At 45.0% G+C, this 18,855-nt stretch overlaps 1 protein-coding gene across 6 annotated transcripts in view; it reads right to left on the reverse strand.

Moving 5' to 3' along the window:
- Window positions 1-18,622, reverse strand: part of FLI1 (Fli-1 proto-oncogene, ETS transcription factor) — an 88,678-nt gene extending 70,056 nt beyond the window's left edge. The window contains exons 1-2 of one of the 6 annotated variants that reach the window (XM_075774361.1): window positions 18,525-18,622; window positions 15,782-15,890 (exon numbers count right to left, since the gene is read on the reverse strand). In XM_075774361.1, the coding sequence (XP_075630476.1) occupies window positions 15,782-15,847 (66 nt within the window). In that variant the 5' untranslated portion in view covers window positions 15,848-15,890; window positions 18,525-18,622. Of the gene's footprint in view, window positions 1-4,075; window positions 4,350-4,524; window positions 4,890-4,942; window positions 5,028-15,781; window positions 15,891-17,929; window positions 18,290-18,524 lie in introns of those variants that run through there. The other 5 variants (XM_075774363.1, XM_075774360.1, XM_075774366.1 and 2 more) reach the window with 5 other exon arrangements.
- Between the last annotated feature and the right edge of the window lie 233 nt (window positions 18,623-18,855).

Raw genomic sequence — 18,855 nt, forward strand, 5'->3', positions numbered from 1 at the left:
CAGCGTGATTGTAAGTTCATGCTATGGCAAAAGGCGCACATTTGCATACAGATCTTGGAGGGAAAATGAAGGAGCATTATAAAAATATCCCAATTACAAACCATTTCTAACAGGTGTTTGCTGTTGCATGTTAGAAAGCCATTATGCAATGTGAAGATCACCTGAATAGGGACTAGGGTATCTGGGAATATCATCATTTATGCCTTGGAAATTTCAGGTGGTTTTGTTCAAATAGCTTTTGAGGGACAGCAATGTGGAAAGTCTCCAGTGAGCAAACATCTTTGTGATTTTATTTTTCTTCAATCTGGAGGTTAAGAGTCTTGCCCTAGGAGTCAATGCCTTTTTGCCAGGAAAGGCTATCTCTAAAGGGCCAAAGCCAGCACAATTTAGAAATGGCAGAACAGACATTTAAACTTGCTCAAAAAGGAAACGTTCTTAGTTCGAGATATTGATGGCCAAATTTCAGGACAAGAGCGGACGCCTACAGTTCACAAATGACAAGAAACAGTGATTGCAATAGAAACCCTACCCCACCCTTTGCTACAGCAACACCAACATACAAGTTGTCTTCTCGTGGAAGGAGACAAGTATGGTTGTCATCTACTTGAGTAATGCAAAATTTTCATTCAATGTCCTTCAGATGGTCTATCTCTTATGTCCAGAACATAAGGATAAATATGTTTTCACAGAATGAAGGCAGCAGTTACACAAAATGTGCTTTTTTTACTAACAGTCAGGCTTTGGCAAGTATATTTACTTTAATTATTGTCCACATGTGAAGTGGAACCGAAACAATTAAACCAGTTTGAAACCACACCATTTGTTATTGTGAGGAAGTCCACGCATGGGCATCTTGCTAAGATTAGATGTACCCTTTTTTGATTTAATTTGAAGCGATAAAAACCAAATCCCCCAAACACAATGTCAATTAAGTCAAAGTGGGATGTTAACCCGAAGAAGACGTGATTTGAAATATCTGGAGGCATACAATAAAAATGTTACTATTTAAAATTAGTGCCAACATAAGCCATCATGAGTTTCACTGGCTCCCAATCATCTTCTGCAAGTGCTATGCACAGAATATGAACTAACTATGGAAATGAAGTCATAAAGATAAAGATTTGCTGCACTTCTTTCTCTATAAAAGACCTTAGGGCATTGCTCTAGGGGTCACTTTTTCAAGCCAACCAGTCCACCTCCTGTGTCGGGTATTAAACGGATTATTTGAAGGATGCAGCAAGAATCGCTTCCCATTGCCTCAGTAAGTGATCTAATTCTCCTCAAGGTAAATAATTATTTACGAAGAAATAAAGACATTGTAGACCCGGTGTGTTGGCTCAGCAATATCACACGCGATGGAAGTCAGTGCATGATGGGGAAAGATGACTTATAGTCCTGAACTGATCCCATAATATACATTTATATGCATAAACATATTCCCTGAACTTTGGGTTAAAAAAAACCCTCTGAAAACAACTTCATTACACACTTGCACACAGTGTCCACAGAAGATGCAAATACGTCACCCTGACCACACTCCATTTCCCCAGGAGCATGCAACTGTCAGCCCTTAGGCTCAAGGCTACCATGGATTTACTCCTTTACTGCAACGTTACCCTGCAGTTGGGCAGGTTTGCAGTTAAATTATTCTACGCAGGCAAAACCAGCCATCAGAGTCTGTCGTCAAAACTCTGAGTGGCATAAAAAGAGGAAAGTACAAGCCAAATATTGGAAATTGCAGGGTGAAGGGAGAGATTTTTACAGTAGACTGGACTCAGACTCCTTCTGCATCTGCCAAGTGTGCAGTTAAATGTCTGGCTCAATTAAAACAATTAGTCCATGGAATAGTTTTGCATAGACTTGACAAAACAGTCACTTGCATTGTTTAAATTGAAGACAATCACCTGGAATGAGCAACCCTCTCCCATATCTGTTCTGCACTGCATAGCGCTTATCTTCTACACAGACACATATATTTCTGAGTTTACAGAGGGAAGCGCTTCTTAACCCTGCCAGCACACAGATTTCATCTGGTCAGTCACCGTGTTCTTGCTCTAGATAATGAAAGAGCCGCCTTCTGTGTTTTTCTTGCTCTCTAGTCACATGTGTCTTTCTGCCACATTATTTTCCAACCTAAAGGCACAGCTTTGAGATAAATCGATGCATACAACCTACAGGAGAGCAGACCTAAGGGTACGATTGCTTTTAAATTGCTTTCCTCTGGATACAGTACAGGTTGCTTTACTGTGTCCTAGAATTTAGAAAATCTACCCTGAAGCACAGATTATATAGAGCCTAGCACATTAAAAACATTTAAGCATCTCAAGCCACATCCTCTCCCATTGCCCTTCACCTGAGACAACCCCTTCCTTTTAGTGGTGAACTGCAGCAAATCTGTCAGTGCATGGGTCTGATATTCCTTGGGAACCTACTTTTTTTTTTTCTCCCTGGGAAGAAAATTTGCAAGAAATCTCAGATAATCCTGAGGGCACTACAGGAGCATTGATCTAAATGCATGGTACAGAAAAGGGATAAATTATAGGAGGAGGCAAACAGGACCTGGGGACCTGCAGCAACTTGCTGATGGTCCTGGCATTGCTCAGTAAACGAACCCAAGAGGAGACTTTGCTGTATCTGGATCCCACTTCTCTTAGCTCGAACAGCCAAATTATTTCTGGACTACAAGTGAAGCAGGACAATATAAGAACAGGCTGCAGAGCAGTCAGCGAACAGATCCAGGAGCTGGGGCAGTGACCTGGGATGCGGCCGAGTTCCTCCTTTCACCACAGCCTCCCCAACGTGACTGTAGGCCTAGCTGCTAAGTGTCACAGTTCCTCATCTCCAAACCGAGGGGGGTTGCGGGGAGTGAGCAATAATAGTTTGCAACACAGGGTGACTGGGGAGAGGATGAGCTCCCGGTAGGCACCATGGGCTACGTGGGTCATGGGAATACTTCAGCACCTTTCAGAGAATGGTGCAGGGGGGGCTCATGGCCTGTGCAGAAAAGCAAGTCCATGTGTGCACTGCAGCAAATGTACAGATGGGAAATTTCTGCACTTTCACTGCACAATATTTAGGGCTCCACAAATCAAAGAAGGTTGTGGTGCACTAAACATATCCTGAATGAGGCCTCGGTTACTTTTGCTACAGAGCTGAGGGTGTAGGGGGGAAACACCTCGTATTCTTGCCACATCTCCCAAATTTTGTGCTTTCAGTGCTCCTGCTTTCTTTCCTCCTTTCTGACATTCACTCTTTCATTCCTTCTTTCTTTCCTCTTTCCATTTTCTCTTCCTGCCCATCTCCTTCCCTCCCCCTTCTTTTGAGACCCTTCCAAACAGTGCACTTGTCACAAGCTGCAGTCTAAGGGAGAAAGTTTCAGTTCCTGCCAGTGTGCAGCTTCTTTCTCCCCAGGTCAGCAAAAAAAAAAAAACACAAAAAACAACCAAAAAAAAAAAAACAGACTACTTTTAAGAAGAGATCAACACCCCACCCAGGCGATAGGCATCTTTCGAAATCCTCCAACCCAAACACACCCACAGCGTCTCTCGCTTCAAGGCTCTTCTGTTCAAGCTGCTTCTGTGCTATAGCGCTCCCTCAAGAAGAGCCCGTAAGAATTGCACAAGGGTCCCCCAAAGCAAGAAAGCCAACCCTCTGCTGCATAGGCTTTGAGAAACAGCGTGAGCCACCTCAAGGGGCTTGGAAAAGGCTTGGTTTATCTCTGCAGAGGCTGAAGGACCGGCCGGTGGGATGGGGGGGAAAGGAGGGGGAACCACTCTCCAAGTCCCAGCAGCGTCCTGGTTGCTCAAGGCCACCAGAGGTTGGTTATGTTCGTGGGTTTTTTGCCACACTCTTTGCTTCCCCTTCCCTCTGCCTCGCCCCAAGCTAGGGGTGATGTTTCTCCTCCAAACCGCCCCGTCCCTCGCTTTCTCCCTCAAAAAAAAAACCACCAAAAAACTGCTGGAGGAAACGCACGGGCGACCACCAGAACCAGCAGCGCATTTCAGCCAAGGGCAGGGCGAGGAAATCGGAGCTCAGGAGCTCACATCTGGGGGCCGGCTCGGAGCCACTCTCTCACCTTTGCCGTCTCCGGGCTGCTCTCGCCGCCGGCCCGAACCGGCTCCCCCCCCAACCCCGCCGCTCTCTGCGGCGCCTCGCAGCCCCGGGCGGCGCCGAGTCCCGGGGGCAGGAGCTGTCACTGCCTTTCCGCCGCAGGCCGCCGAGCCAGGCAGGTCCCCGGGGCCCCTCCTCGACCCCGCTCCGCCGGGGCAGGAAGGCGGCTGGCCCCGCACCGCCCCGCCAAGCGGGGGACGAGCGGGTCGGCCGGCTCCTTGCCGGCTGCGAAGCTTCCCCGGAGCACCGGGGAGGCGAAGGGGAGAGCCCCGACGCGCAGCGGCGGAGGAGGAGGAGGAGGAGGAGAGACCGGACGCTCCGGGGAGGAGGAACGGAGCCGGACCCCAGCCCCCGCGCCCCTTCCCAGCTCCCTCCCGGCCGGAGGGGTCCCCCAGCCCCTCCTGCCCCCTTTACCTTAATAGTGCCGTCCATCTAGAATAACTTCCAGCCGGTACCAGCAATATTCCACACATTGACCCGGTTTAGCCTGCAACCGCAGCCTCCTGAAGTTTTTTATCCTTCTCTCTCTTTTCGCTTTTCTCTCTGCCCTTCCAGCGGTTTTGCTTTTCTCTCTGTATCCCCTCTCCTCCTCTCTCCCTCTCCCTCCCTCTCTCTCTGTCTGTCTCTTTTTTTAACTTTGGTTGTTGCAGCAGAGCGAAAAAGAGACAGTTAACCGGATGAAACGTTTTTTTCTGCTAATTTTGGGAAGTGAAGTCACTCGAGGAGGAAACTTTCGTCTCTCCACTGGTCCTGCCTTCTTGATGAAAATATATATATTTTACATACAGGATATTTGCTCCATTTAGATAAGAAGGGGCAGAACAATAGCTACCTCTGTCAGCTCTTGTTTGTCGCTAGGGCAGCCAGTCCAACGCAGACCTTGCCTTGCACCCCAGACCGTATTAGCGAACGCCGTGTGTCATCCCACAGTTTAGTTTAACATGGGGTTTTTTTGCAATTTTTTTTTTTCTTTTGGCTGGAGCGGCTTTAGCCTGACTCACTGAATTTCCGTCTCTTCCCACAGATTTTTTTATTAATGCGTTTTCCAGGCACAGGCAAAAATTAAGGGGAGAAAACCGTAAATACAATTCTGTCGCAGCAGGCAGAAAGAGAAAATAAAAAAAATCTGCGATTAAAACGTATTTAAAACATACTTCGGCCCCTCTCCTTCACGCCTTCCAGCAAGGAGCATGAGACCAGGGTCCAGTCCCTGCCAGAAATGAGCGGTAAGTGCAATAATGCAAGACAGACAAACGACTCCAGCAATTAAACACAGGCTGGAAATGGGGCTGCAGGGAAGTGGAGGCTCTTTTCCACTTTCACCCCTTCCCTTCACTCCCAATATCTCGAGGGTTGGGATATCGGGCTCTGAATCAGGGATACTGAGGTGGATGGAAGTCCATCCATTTCACCTCCTCTCACATTGCAAGTTTCTCGCTAAAAACTCCCCCCAGACAGGGAAGAAAAAACCCAACCAACCAACAAAAAAAAAAAAAAAAACCAAAACAACCAAACTTTATAAGCTAAAAATGACCAAAATTTACAATAATTGTCAGATCAGCTGAATTTTCCGTTCCCGGATGCCGTGTCAGAATGGGCACTGCAAAAACCCAACCGCCCGCCTTTAAATCTCATTTTAGACCCGGCGAGCCCCTGACGTGCAATTCTCTCTTTCATTCAAACGGGAGCGATCACCAGAAAAGAAACGCGCTTTCCTTTTTCCGGGAAAAGCTGAAACCCTCCCAAGGACCCGAGGAAAGTAGACAATACCCGCCTGTCCAGCTCACCCGCTTCTCGGCCCCCCCCCCCCCCCCCGCAAAAATAACAAGCAGCTAACAGCGGAACACATCATGCAACGCTTTGGGCGTCCTTTATTCCCCACTTCTGCAAACTGCTGCAGCCCGAGGAAAAGAGCAGAGGGTGGAATAAAGGGAGGCTGAAGCCAAGAGAGAAAAGTGTCAAGGCAGAAGGACACTCCTGCACGTCAGATCTCTCGGGGGAGAGGATTACCTTGTCCAATGCCAGTTGTGTCCAGTCTTTTTGTTTCCCCCTGTCTTTAGTCCAACCACGGGGAGGGGAAAGGGGGGGGGGGGGAATAAAAATTATATCCAAAGTTATTCTGCGCTCGCCCCTTCCAAAAGGGAAATGCAATAATGCCACTAGTGTTTCTACTCGGCTGCGGCAGAGATGCCTTATTAATACTTTATTTCTCCAAGACCGAAGCTGGCAGGAGAGCGCTGTAGATCCCCCTTGCCCCTCCCTCCCTCCCCTCCCTCCCCCCTCCTCTGAAATTAGCCTCATCAATTCAGCTACAATTTTTTAGTTTAGATGCAGACACGGGACTGAACGTGACCAGACCTGGAGGTTTTGGCTTGCTGCTTGCCAGCGATTGAGGCCGTCTGCAGCCGGGAGGTGAAGCGGGGAAAGGGGGGGGGGGGGGGGGGGGGGGGGAGCAGAGGGGACAGCCCGACCGCCTTCCCTCTCCCCCCACCCCCGTCCTCCCCCTGTCTGCTTTACAATCCAGGGGTCTGCGCTGGGGTCCCCGGAGAGCAGCACATCTGGATGCTGCTAGCGGGGTCAGGTCCCCCCTTGCCTAGGGCCACAAGAACTGGAGTTCAATTAAAAGAAATCACGGTTAACCCTTTGCTTTCCTCATTACTCTTTCTTTTTCCCTGCCCTCTTCGCCCCCCGCCCCGCAAATACTCTCTTCTCCACTCCCCCTTCAGCGCTACCACATGGCAGGCTGCTGCAGCAACCAGAAAAGCAAGAGGTTAAAGGGAAGAGTGAAACGCATCCTTTCAAAACCCAAATGGTTTCCTCTCTAGACAACACTTTCTACTAACCCCGAAAAACAATGGGGGTGGGGGGTGAGGGAGAGGACAGGCTGAGGATCTTAACCTCGAAAGGAAGGGAAGAAAAAAAATACCCTGGAAGGAGCCTCTGTCACCCACGGACCTCACAGAGCATTTTGGTTTTAGGCTGCGTGACCGACAGGTCTTGGACGGGCTGGCGGTGGGGAAGAGCCGGGGAGCTGAAACCACCTGAAAACCTGCCCAGCTTGTGCGAGGGGAGCCCAATATTTGCGAAAAAAAACCAAACCAAACCAACAACCAACCAAAAATCAAAAACCAAACCCTTTCCCCAGCTCCGGGCTGAAGCGACAAACAAATCCGGCACCCCAAAGGCTGGAAGATGTCAAACAGACCCCCTCTCCATCCCACCTAGAGATATTTTAGGAACCCAAGTCTGCATTTAATTGCCAGACGGGCATCATGACCCCTAAAGGCTTATTTTGCATGTCTGAGGACGACTCGAAATGAAGCCTGTTCGGGTCATTTATTAGATCGGGTCCATTGGGGTGGATCCCTGCTTTACCTCTTGTGTTTGGTCTACAGTAAGATTTGCGAAAAGTCCAAGAGATAAGGTAATGAGCGAAGTTGTTAAACATTCTAACAGACAAGTCGAACAATCTACTCTTTTCCTCCCAAATAATGCAACAATAGAACCTTTGCTTATTTTTTTTTCCTCCCCCTGAAAAAAACCAACCCAAAAACAAACAACAAAAAAACCACCAAACACCAAAAAACCACCCTTAAAGTTATCTCAAACTTTTTGGAAAAGGCTGGAATATTCATAAACTCCGTGCGCCAAGCTCTGAATCATCCTAGGTGATTGTTCAGTGTCTTTGGGTATTTAACTGTTTGAGAGGAAAGGAGCAAAGAAAGGCAGAGGCAAGCACAGCCATCGCTGATCAATGCGCGCAACTTTTAATCTGATGCTCAACTGTTGGATGTAAATGTATATACAGTAAAGGAATTATGATCTGTTTAATGTGGTTACCACCAGACATCTGGAAAATCATTTGATCTTGGCAACCACGGAAGATTTCAAATGCTTACATTGGGACAGGCTGGTAGAAATCGGTTACTCCTCAATTTTTATTTTTTTTTTTCACTCCACTTATGAATGAAACGAAATTCGCGACCCAAGTTTTTAATTAGTTCAATATTGATCTCAAGCACTTGGCATGTCCCCACCTCCTCTCTTCGTCCTTATAGTTGGGTTACACCGACTGCAGCCTCGCACAGAGGAGGTGAAAACGCAGGTTTTGGCGTGATCCGATTAAAATTCATAAGGACATGCTGGGGGGAATTTGGCCCAGGACTATTTCACGTCCAGTATCAAAGGAGTTAACCCCTCGGTGTAGTTCAATGCCAGTCCTTCGCGGGACTACATAACCTCCAAGATACGGATTTTCTGTCTGTAATTCACGCGGGATTAGTGGTCATCACTCCATAATTAAAACCGTCTAGTTATTCTATAGGGATAAACATAATGAAAACCGTCCCGGGCCTCAGTTGCAGGTCAGAAATATTCTTTTCGGAGGATGGGAGAGGGGGTTGGCTTATTTCACCCTCTCTTACCCAAACAGCATCAGCTGAGCTCTCGTTAAGCCCAGCCTAGGACTGTTGCTTTGAACTAAGGCAGTAAATAGGGGAGGGGAGCCCCAGAAACCAGCAGCCACGCCCTGACTTTGTCGCTAGAAAGTGGCTCATTTCCCACTAACGGTGACAAAGTGTCCTCTTTTAACTAGGTTTCCTCTATACATGTATTTACATACCTTGCGCTAGGTATATTGTGTGTATATATTTTATATATATAAAACTTTTCATCTATTCTATCCTCTAGAAACTTATTTACAATATTTACCGTCATTCTTTGCCCGGAGCTGTATTTGCAGAAGGCCAGGCTCTATTCTTCTTCAGTCTTTACCAGAGGGAAAATCTCCACCAACTTCAGTGAATGTTTAAAATTTCCGGGTCTGAGTTTCCTCTGGCACCGACTCCGTTGCGGAATGAAAAACGCAACGTGTTTTGTGTATTTTCTTAACCCACATTCTTACAAGCAAAAAGCCCAAACTACAGCCCTGGGATTTGATCCCCAGAAACGAATCCCAATTCTAAACTAAACTAATTGGGCAAACCTCTGCTTTTCAGCTACAGCAATAAAAAGGAATCAGAGTTTTCCAGCCCCACAAATGAAGGATCGGGTCCCTTCTACCTCTTGGTCTACAGGAACAGCCCATGGGATTTGGGAACTTGAAGCCGGAAAGTTATTCACTGCTAATCGGTACTAAATAAAACATAATGTCTTAAAAGTGGTGTGGAGAAGATGCAATAGCTTTGAAGCTCATCGCAATTAAGCAAAGAGTTGGGTAAGCAATGTCCTGGCTAGTTTTATTTGAGCTCCATGTCCCAATAAAGCAGCCCCCGCCCTCCCTTCCTCCCCCAGCCCGCAATTATTGAAAAGCTAAGGCACAAAAACCCCAAAATACTGAAGGCCAAAAAAACAGACTGCAGTGCACTAGCTCCAAACGTCTGGCCCCTCGCTTGAGGCCATAATTAATTTGAGATTTATTTTTATTGGAGAACCCAGTCTCGTCTGACCTTAGCCAAACAAGACTTCAGCTAGACCCTTGATGCGCTTGAATGGAACAGAATATTTCTCTCTAACTTCTCTTCAGGCGTCCGTGCCTGCTTTGAATTTGTTCCTCAGACTTCATATATTTGGAGATTTGCAGGAAAAGATTTAAAGCATTTTCGCCCCTTAGCATTCACTTTTTTTCTCCCCTTTCCCTCCACATCTTCTCTCTTTCTAAACACAGGGCTGGGAGAGCATAGGAAAAGCTGGAATATAAAATTCCCTGCATCCAGCATATTGGTGGGGGGCGTTTTTCTGCAAATTGTGAAAGAATGGAGCCATTAGAAGGTCGCAGAGTTGGGGAGGGGGATTGGCTGCTTGAATGCCGCTGTCTAAAGGCAGGAGTTACTGTAAAAGCTTGTCCCTTGTGCCCGAGAGCCTGGCTTATTTTAGAAAGTTCCAACAAGCTCCATTTCCAGGAGAGAAACAACATCTCTCCCACCTTCTCGACCTAAATTCAAACCGTGTCTTGAAGGTAAAGCGGGAAAGAAACAATGCCAGCCCTTCCCCACGCACGGGGAAAACGTCAGGCGGGATCCGCCGGACACCGGGAAGTAGAAAGGGATTTTTCCATTTAAAATAGAGAGGTAGGTGCAAACAAGAACTAAATCCTTAAGCACCAAGTTGTCATAAGGCATTAATCATCGACTTGCTAAAGTCTATCAACTTAGCAGCGTTTCTGCCTCAAGAAATGAGCGTAAAAAAAAAAAAAAAAAAAAAAAAGTGTGTGATTCAGTGTATACGTAGATTAATCATCACGAAGTGCGAGAATGACGTAAGAGCTCACGGCGGCTTCTGCCCGCTCTACCCCTGCCGACAAAGCTCCTGCAATTCCCACCTTCTCTGGAGGTGCCTGGTCCCCGTCCTCCCGAGCCCGGGTGGGAGGAACTGAAATTCTGCGGGATGCTAGGAATTGAGAAATTAAAAAAAAAAAGCAAAACCGGGTAGCGCGCTAGAGGATGCTCTCAGTAGGAACAATACTACCTGAACGGGGAAAAAACTAGTCCGTGAAGGGGATGGTTTTCCCTTTTCTGCCAGGCTAAGGCTCTCTAGCTGTCGTTAAGAGCGCGGTGCAGGTTTCTCCCTGCTCCACACAGCCGCATTTCCAGCATCCACGCGTCCCTAAGCACCTGTGGGATGATCCCTCTGCAGCGCCTTCCCCTCCGTTGATTCATCAAGCATCACCCCCGCTGCGAGATTTCTGTTGTAAATAAATGAAATAACGGAGCATTCTTTCCCTGCAACCTGTCCCCGAGCAGCCTCTGGCTGCTGCTGGTCAGCGGGAAAGATAACGTGTCCGTGTCAGGGTCTGTCAGCAGCCTCTGTATTGCCCGCTCCAAAGAAAATCTCACTGTTTTGTCCTTTGAAAAAAAATTAAAACCCCCTCTCTCTTTAGGGCTTCTGTAAACTTTCCAGGCAGAGTGAAAGCCAGAACAAACCAAATATTGTTTCCAGCCACCCGGACTATTTTGCCCCCATGAATATGCTGCTTTGTACGGTACCACAAACGTTATGGCTGCATGAAATCCATTTTTAAAGCGAGAAGTCCCGCGCTTGCACGGTGCCTCCTCTCTGGAGGAAAGTCCATCTTCGTGCCTGTTCAAAGGTCTGGGCTGGAGACTATTTTCCACACAAGCCCGCAAAGGACAGCATGCAGTTGCTTTTTGGCTTTTCCCCAAAACTCCCCAGGGGTCGGAGTGGGGTGCGAGCACCCTGCCTCTCCCAGGAGCACCGGATTTGCGCGGGTCCAAGGCGTCCCAGCACGTTACCTGAGCTATTTCTGGGGAACTGCCTTAAATATCTCCCCTGGGGAGGCTATTTTAAAGTATCATCACCAGGCAGGGCAGAGGAAAGAAGGGAAAAAGCAGGGCTGATGCCAGGATACCACCCGCTCCTGTGTGATGGGGAGCGTTACCGCCCTCTGCTTTGACTTCTGCACAGGCCAAGGGGCTTCACCCAGAGGGTCCTGCCTCAAGCTAGAAGGGCCGGTACCTGGAGAAGGGCCGGTACCTGGAGGGAGAAGGGCCGGTACCTGGAGGGAGAAGGGCCGGTACCTGGAGGGAGAAGGGCCGGTACCTGGAGGGAGAAGGGCCTCCGGGAGAAGGGATGCTCCCCCGGCCCCGGGATGCTCTGCAGAGCCCCGAGAGCTTCAGGCGCTGCCTCGGGGAGGACAGGAGCTGTGTTTACAGGCTGGGGAACCGAAAGCAGAAGCGATGACTCTCTGTGCAAGGGGGGGGGGGAGTGATAAAAGAGGAGATAAGCGTTGGGATGTTGCCAAAGGGCATAAGAAAAGCGCGGGTGAGTAACATACCCCCAAAATTATTCTTGTACCGCCTTTACACACTTATTAAACCACAAACTGGCAGTGCGGAAGGGGAGTGAAGACGGCTGTGGCCCGGAGTAGCTCGTGGCAATGGTAGTAATTAAAAATTCAGCATTGAGAGGTCATGTTGCTTTGCTTATAGCCCTAATTCTTTCCATATCTCTACAGTCAGGATTCCAGTGCTGTCTTTTAAAATTTAATTTCCCAATTATATTATATGTTTCATTCTCTAAAGTCAAATACTCATGTTTAGATGAGATTAGCACCCTCTGATATACTGCAAATTATTAAGTACTTGCAGATCAGTAAGTCCCATAATGGTATAAGGAATAGAAATACTTTCAGGTACATAGAATAAACCAGTAAGGATAAAAATGATTTTTTTTTTTTTATATTTGTGATTTCCTACCCCTCTATTGTGTTAAGGCCCATACAAGAAGCGTGTATGACAGATAATGGGTAGTTCTGTCATGAGGTTATATAGGATCTTTTATCAGTGCTTTAGATACAGATCCATATGTCCTATATGGTCGTGATGTAAATCAAGGTTACAACACTGAGAAGCTGAACTTTGCCAGTATGACTCAACATAAACCATCCTTGTTAAAACAAACCATTTTAAAATTGAAATCCTCCTTTTCCTCCTCCAGCTACCTAGCCCCAACCCTCCCTTTTGCATTTTGAAAGCCATGACAAGAAAAACAGCGTGGCCTGAAGGCAGTCATAGGGTGTTTTGTACCCCAGGGGTACGACAGCAAATTTGTTCCTCCTGGGAACTCCTGGGGAACACCCTGCCAGCAACCCCGTCTCAGTTACAACATAGAGAAATGAGGCATTTTTCTATACAAAGCACAGAATAAACAAAGTTTATACATATGATGCATTTGTTGAAGAGGATTTATAGAAGACATTGATCCCAATCTTGCTTTTTTCTGCTGTGTAATGGGGCTAATGTACACATCATCAGCTGAGATCCCGCAAAGGTAATAAATAAAATATTTCTCTCTTCCACAAGACAAGCAAATAAGTTTTTTTCTGGAGAAGGAATGACATGAAAGAAAATAATAATAATAATAGAAAAAACAAACTGGGAAGATAGAGGAATTAGAACTCAACCTCCTTCTTTTCAAACTCCTTGCTCACCGTAACTTTGGAAGTCCTCAAAGATCAGCATGGCAAATCAGGCAAGAGAAGGCAGCATGTCTAAATCTGAACAGTGCCTTGTTCTTACGCAGCACTTCCATCCACATTTTACAGATGGAGAAACAGAGGCACAGAGAGTTGAAGTGTCTTGCTCAGAAGCAGCAAGCCCACTCTGGCAGGGCTCGGATCCATACCCACATTTCCTGACTATCTGCCTAGATCATTAGTCAATCCCACCTCTTCTACAAATTGTTAGAATCTCTCTGCTGGCCCTGGATGTATTTGAGTCAGTGGAAATTGTCACCAAACTCAGAGGGACCAGAGATTGACCTAACCTGGGTGTTTAGGGCTGTGATTGTCCTGAATTTAAGCATGTTCCTACTTTTAAGAAGAGCCTTGCTGATCTGTGTGAGCTACCCAGGTACCATTTTGCACCACTGATACTGGGCTGCCCAACTTAAAACTTTTAGAAGTCAACGGGAGATATTTCCTTCATCTTCAGAGGACTTTGGATCAGTCCTAAGAGACTTCTGTCGAAACCCTGTTGAGTTTTTTAAGCACAGGAACAAGTCATTTCCCCAATGACATTGGTGTGAATGAAGCTTTACAGACAAAATACCAAAGACAAGGTCCTTGCCCAAAATAACGGCAGCCGATGATGAAGGGTTGTAATAAAAAGCAGAGAGACCAGCTCAGTTATCCTTCCACTGCTGAAACCCTGGGTATAAGTCCAGCCTGAGGAGTTCTTCCTGGTGGATAAAACACATACTTATGCAGAGAACTTTGTCCAAGCACTTTGCCTGCAGGATTGTACTCCATGAGAAGGCTATCCCGACACAGTTACGGACAGACTCACTCAATCCTGCTGGAATGTTAAATTATTTAGGCCTGGATCTCGGTTCCACTTAATTCAAAAGGAATTTTGCTACTAACTGGAGTGGCAGCTGGATCTAGCCTCCCAACAAAAGGCAATGATACCATAATATAGGATGTCAAAGGGCCTTCATCTCTTCATTGTAAACAGAACACATCTCAGATCATTTCCCACATACAGGAACTCCAAAGAGAAATTAATGCTAAAGCCAGGCACAGACTACGTAACGTGTTTCTTTACTTGAGCTTTGAGTCAATTTGCTTTCAGCTTTTCAACTTTAATTTCAGTTGTTTTCCACAGAATTTCTATTCTTCCCAAATCTGGTCCAAAGCTATATGAATTTAATAAGCAAAATTAAATCAGCTACATTCCCTGAAATGCTGAGCTATGACTGTGATTTTTGGGATATATCAACTGAATGAGGAGTCTTGACCATTCCCAGACAGATTTTCTCTAGGAACCTGGTCCAGAAAGCTGCACAAGTTCACCCAATCAGAGAATACAAGTAATGCCACATGACCTGGGAGTCATCCCACCAACCTGCATTTCAAATACTAATACTCCTAACAAACTGCCCATGAAATGAGCCATAGCCTAGGGATTATATACAGAAATCATTCAGTGAATTATTTCCAGTAATATTTATGTACATTACAATCACAATTGGTACATGGATTGTTGACCAAGAGGAGAGAGAAAAAAAAGATATTAAATTCCTGTAATAAATTATTCATTACAAATTATCCACCCAGCTCTAGTTAACACCCTTCTGTGTTTCTTCAGCCTGGGAGAGAAGAGGCTTGTGTTTTAGATTTTCCCTAAGTGCTGTTGCATGCAGGGTTTGCCTTAAACGTGTAACCCAGATGTCCCAGGCTTGGTTTATTTACATTCTTGGGAACTGTTGTGGAAAAAAACCTATATGATGTCAAATATAATATAATACTCAATTGAGTTATAAAGGGACAAGGCTGTGCCAACTCATCTTTGGTATTTGTTTTAATCTTATGAAAAAGAAAGAGGCAGAAGTGGCCCATCAAAATACATTCTAAGATTATTTTTTTTTAACTTTAAAAAAAAAAGGATGTACAAACAACTATTTAGAGTGCAAGATCTAGTAGTATCTGGCATTAGCCATTATCAATAAAACCAACTGAAGTCAGTTGCCTACTGAATCATATAGAAGCATTGCTCAAGGAAAATCATAAATAACATTGTGAAAGAAATCCCAGTATTATACAGTGTTGCCTGGTGTGACAATCCATTTCTTCAGTAACTGCAAGAGATGTTTTGGTTTAACTCATTAAATATTTTTCTCCTTCTAAATCCGTTTTGAAATATACCTTTCAAAAAACATAACTTCACGTATCATCTTTCATATTGAATTCAGTAGTTGGTGCAGCAAGGAAGTAGAGGGATATTAAATGAAATTTAGCTCTGGTTCAAGACTAAATGGTATCTAGGAAATCAGAAAATTGGAAGCCAATTTAAGAAACCACTATGATATAACATTGGTAGCACAGCACCACTATCATATTAGTTTCAGAGCAACAAACCACTACTATAATGTAATTCAGGACACCCTCGCTGTAATACTAGTTATAGTATAAGCCACCAAACCAAGCATCAATTATAAAAGACAAGACTGCTTTAAGATATTGTTGGTCCCTGATGATACTTCCAGAACCATAACTGTGATAATTGAGACTCTAACCCCTCTCCCACTGAAGGCAGAGGGTTTTGGGAATTGTTTGGTTTTTTTTTTTTCTGCTAAATTCAGTGAGAATGGGAACGAGATTTTCAACTAATATAAATGATTGTGAATTTTGGAGGATTGTAATTTTTGACATTACCTGTTTAAAGATGCTGTCATGTCTTACCTTGACGTAAGACGAAGTGTCTGGTACAGTCTGAAACATCCTTACTTGTTTAATAGATATATTTAAAGGTCCTAAAATCGACCTGAAATTAAAAGAAAATAATCAAATCATAGAAAGTAAAGAAACAAAGCATTGTTTAAAAAGTAAGATTAGTAATAATATTTCAAGAGAAGTGATCAAGCATTTAAGTGTACCCTTTAAAGGACACAGAAAACCATCCACCACAGTAACTAAAAGTCAACTAATAGACAGGACTTCAAAAAGCAGGGTTTTATTTCTATGCTTTAACAACAGTTTGGTTTTGCTTTTGGATTCCCGCCCCTCCTCAGGAAAAGAAACTTCTTCCCTTTTGACCAGAGGGAAATGTTTGACATTTGATTAACTGAATTTCTTAGCCAACAATTAAAAGCCAGCTGAAATACTCATGTTTTCATGTCGAGACTAGTTAACCCTATTGACTTGTATCCAAGGGTTTCTCTTGGCTAAATGAAGGGCAGTTGGTTTTCGTGACTCATTGAAACCATTCCGAGCCATTAGCCTGCCGGCCTCTATTGATTTAAAGAGCCTTTCTCACCAATAATAATTAAACAATAAATTAAAAAAAAAAACAAACCGGAAATATCATTCCAAATAACAATAAAAAAACCCCTCCAGACTTGTCAATCTCAGCCCTTCTATTTCGGATGGTGCCGTTACTCAGTCAAACATAGCGGTGCTTTATCTCAGGCTTGCATCAATGCAGTGCATCTGTTTTTCTGTACTTCTAAGACTTGATGATCTCCTGATGAACAGGGGTTTTTTGCCTCTCCCCCTGCCCAAGTCATCACTACAGAGATGCAGAGATTAACAACGATCGTGCAAAATGTAATGGCGTGTGGGAAAATAAATCTGCAGTCACTAAAACATCCGACAACTATTTTTTCTATCCGGTCCTCTCAGGATCTTTAGTCCCCTTGAAAAGCGCCAGAAAGCGATTAACTTACTGTAATTAGTGCATCGTCAAGAAGTCCGAGCCCGAGCCCCCTCCCCTTAGCATGCAGCTCTTAAGTGCTGCTATTCTGACGGTCCCATTTGCCCGGGATGGGAAGGAGAAAGTCAGAAATTTAGCCAGAATTTACTACAGGAAAATCACACTACAGAATCAGAAATATACATAACGAGTTGCGTACAAGTGGTCAATTCTCCTGTTGGTGGTGGTGGTGGTGGGGGGTTGTGGGTTTTTTTGTTTTGGTTTTTTTTTTTTTTTGCAAGCTCTCCAGGAAAAGCTATGGGATCCTAACTTTCCAGCTAGTCCAGTTTGTCCAGATCTAATACAACCCAGACACCGCTGGTTAATCACAAAATATCCTTCGTTTGATTAATGAAGGAGCCCGCGCCGCGCTGGAGCTGTCTGCTCCCTACTCCCGGAGCTGCCAGCCCGTCGGGGCAAGCCCCCGTGAACACAATTCCTCGCCCCCAGCAATGCCAAACACCTCCGTGCCCCCAAATCCAGCGCCCCTGGCTTGCTTTGAAACATCTGCTTATTTAAAAAAAAAAAAAAAAAAAAAAAAAAAAAAAAGCAAGCAAGCAAAAAAAACCCACAGCCCAACAACTCTGGAAAATAAAAGTTCGCTATCTGCACGTAACCCCCCCTTTTATTGATTTTTAAAGCATTTATTACGCGGCCAGCTGGCACAGAAGGGCAACCGATTATAAAATCGACAATGTGTTTCTGATAAGTACAATTCTTTTTTCTGTCGTCCTCCCTCCTAACACATTCCAGTTTCTTTTGCTTCTGAACTTGCAACAGGGGGTGGGGGTAGCCAGAGTCGATGGACAAGGTAATTTTGCTTAGCCAGTAAATTTTCTAGGGTCAAGGATTCACATATCGGTTTCCCCCGCTCCCCTCTTTACCCCTGATTAGCGCTCCCCCCCCACCCCCGCTTACCTCCCTCTTATAATTACGCGTGTTCATATAAATAAATACATCTGCATATTTGGAGCCAGTCTTAAGAAGTCTGCTGTGGATTATTTATCAATCGTACTGCCCTGCCAGCATCAGTCGCAATATAAAAGGGCCTCTAAAACTACTTTTAGATTCGCCTCTTGCTTATTCTTATTACTATTATTTAAATGACTCACCTTTTATACCCTTTCCCCTCAACCAGTGGCAGACCAGTTTGTAAAGATCCAGGTTGAGACCAAAAATAAAACTCCCCACCAGTTCTGGATTACTACCCTCCCGCTGCAGTTTTGCAAAAGAGGAGAGATTAAACTTGTTAGATCCAAAGCAGCGCTGAAGTTAAAATTCCCAGCCCATCCAGACAGGCTGCATCAACCAGGCATTTCCTCAGGGGGCTTCTGTAATGCTCGCAGCTCCAGGACGTGCTTTCCTTTCCCTCTCTTCTATGCCCTCTACTTTTCATTTGATTTCCGTTTTCCTCCTTATCAATATTTCAGCTGCTCCCTCAGATTAATCATGGCTATGTGACATCTTTGCCCAATGAGCCCGGCTGGCGCTACTCGCAACTTTAAAGGGGAAAAAAAAAAAAAAAAGAAAAAAAAAAAGAAAAAAATTCACAACTTTCTTAAAAAATATTGCTGAGGAGTCAAGCCCAAAAGAGACGCTGAGTGGAGCTCAAGTGCTACTTTAAATCCCTTTTTAAAATAAGGAAGTTTCAAATATCCGTTTAAAAATCATCTTTCCTTACTTTGAGCTTTTTTTCCTGACTCTTACCTTGAAAATAGTTAACCCATTTCCCCCTGAAGCAGAACTGAAAATATGACATACAACGCTGGAAAAAAAGATGAAACTGTCTCTATTGGATCAAGAATTCAGCTTCTCTCTCTGCAAGCGAAACCTCCAGATCCTTTTAGCTATTTAATAATTTCCTATCAAACAATAACGCATTTAAGGAGGGAAAGGAAACACAGCTTCAATTCAGGGATTTTTTTTTTTTCTTTCTCTCTAACAAGATCACGTTTCTGGTGCATATTGTCATCTCAGAAGGCTTCACAGATAATATTTTGCACTAACCTGGGGAAGAAACTTCCAGGGATTTTAGTAC

This window comes from Balearica regulorum, chromosome 23 (genome assembly GCF_011004875.1).
Source record: "Balearica regulorum gibbericeps isolate bBalReg1 chromosome 23, bBalReg1.pri, whole genome shotgun sequence".
In the NCBI taxonomy this organism is placed as follows: domain Eukaryota; kingdom Metazoa; phylum Chordata; class Aves; order Gruiformes; family Gruidae; genus Balearica; species Balearica regulorum.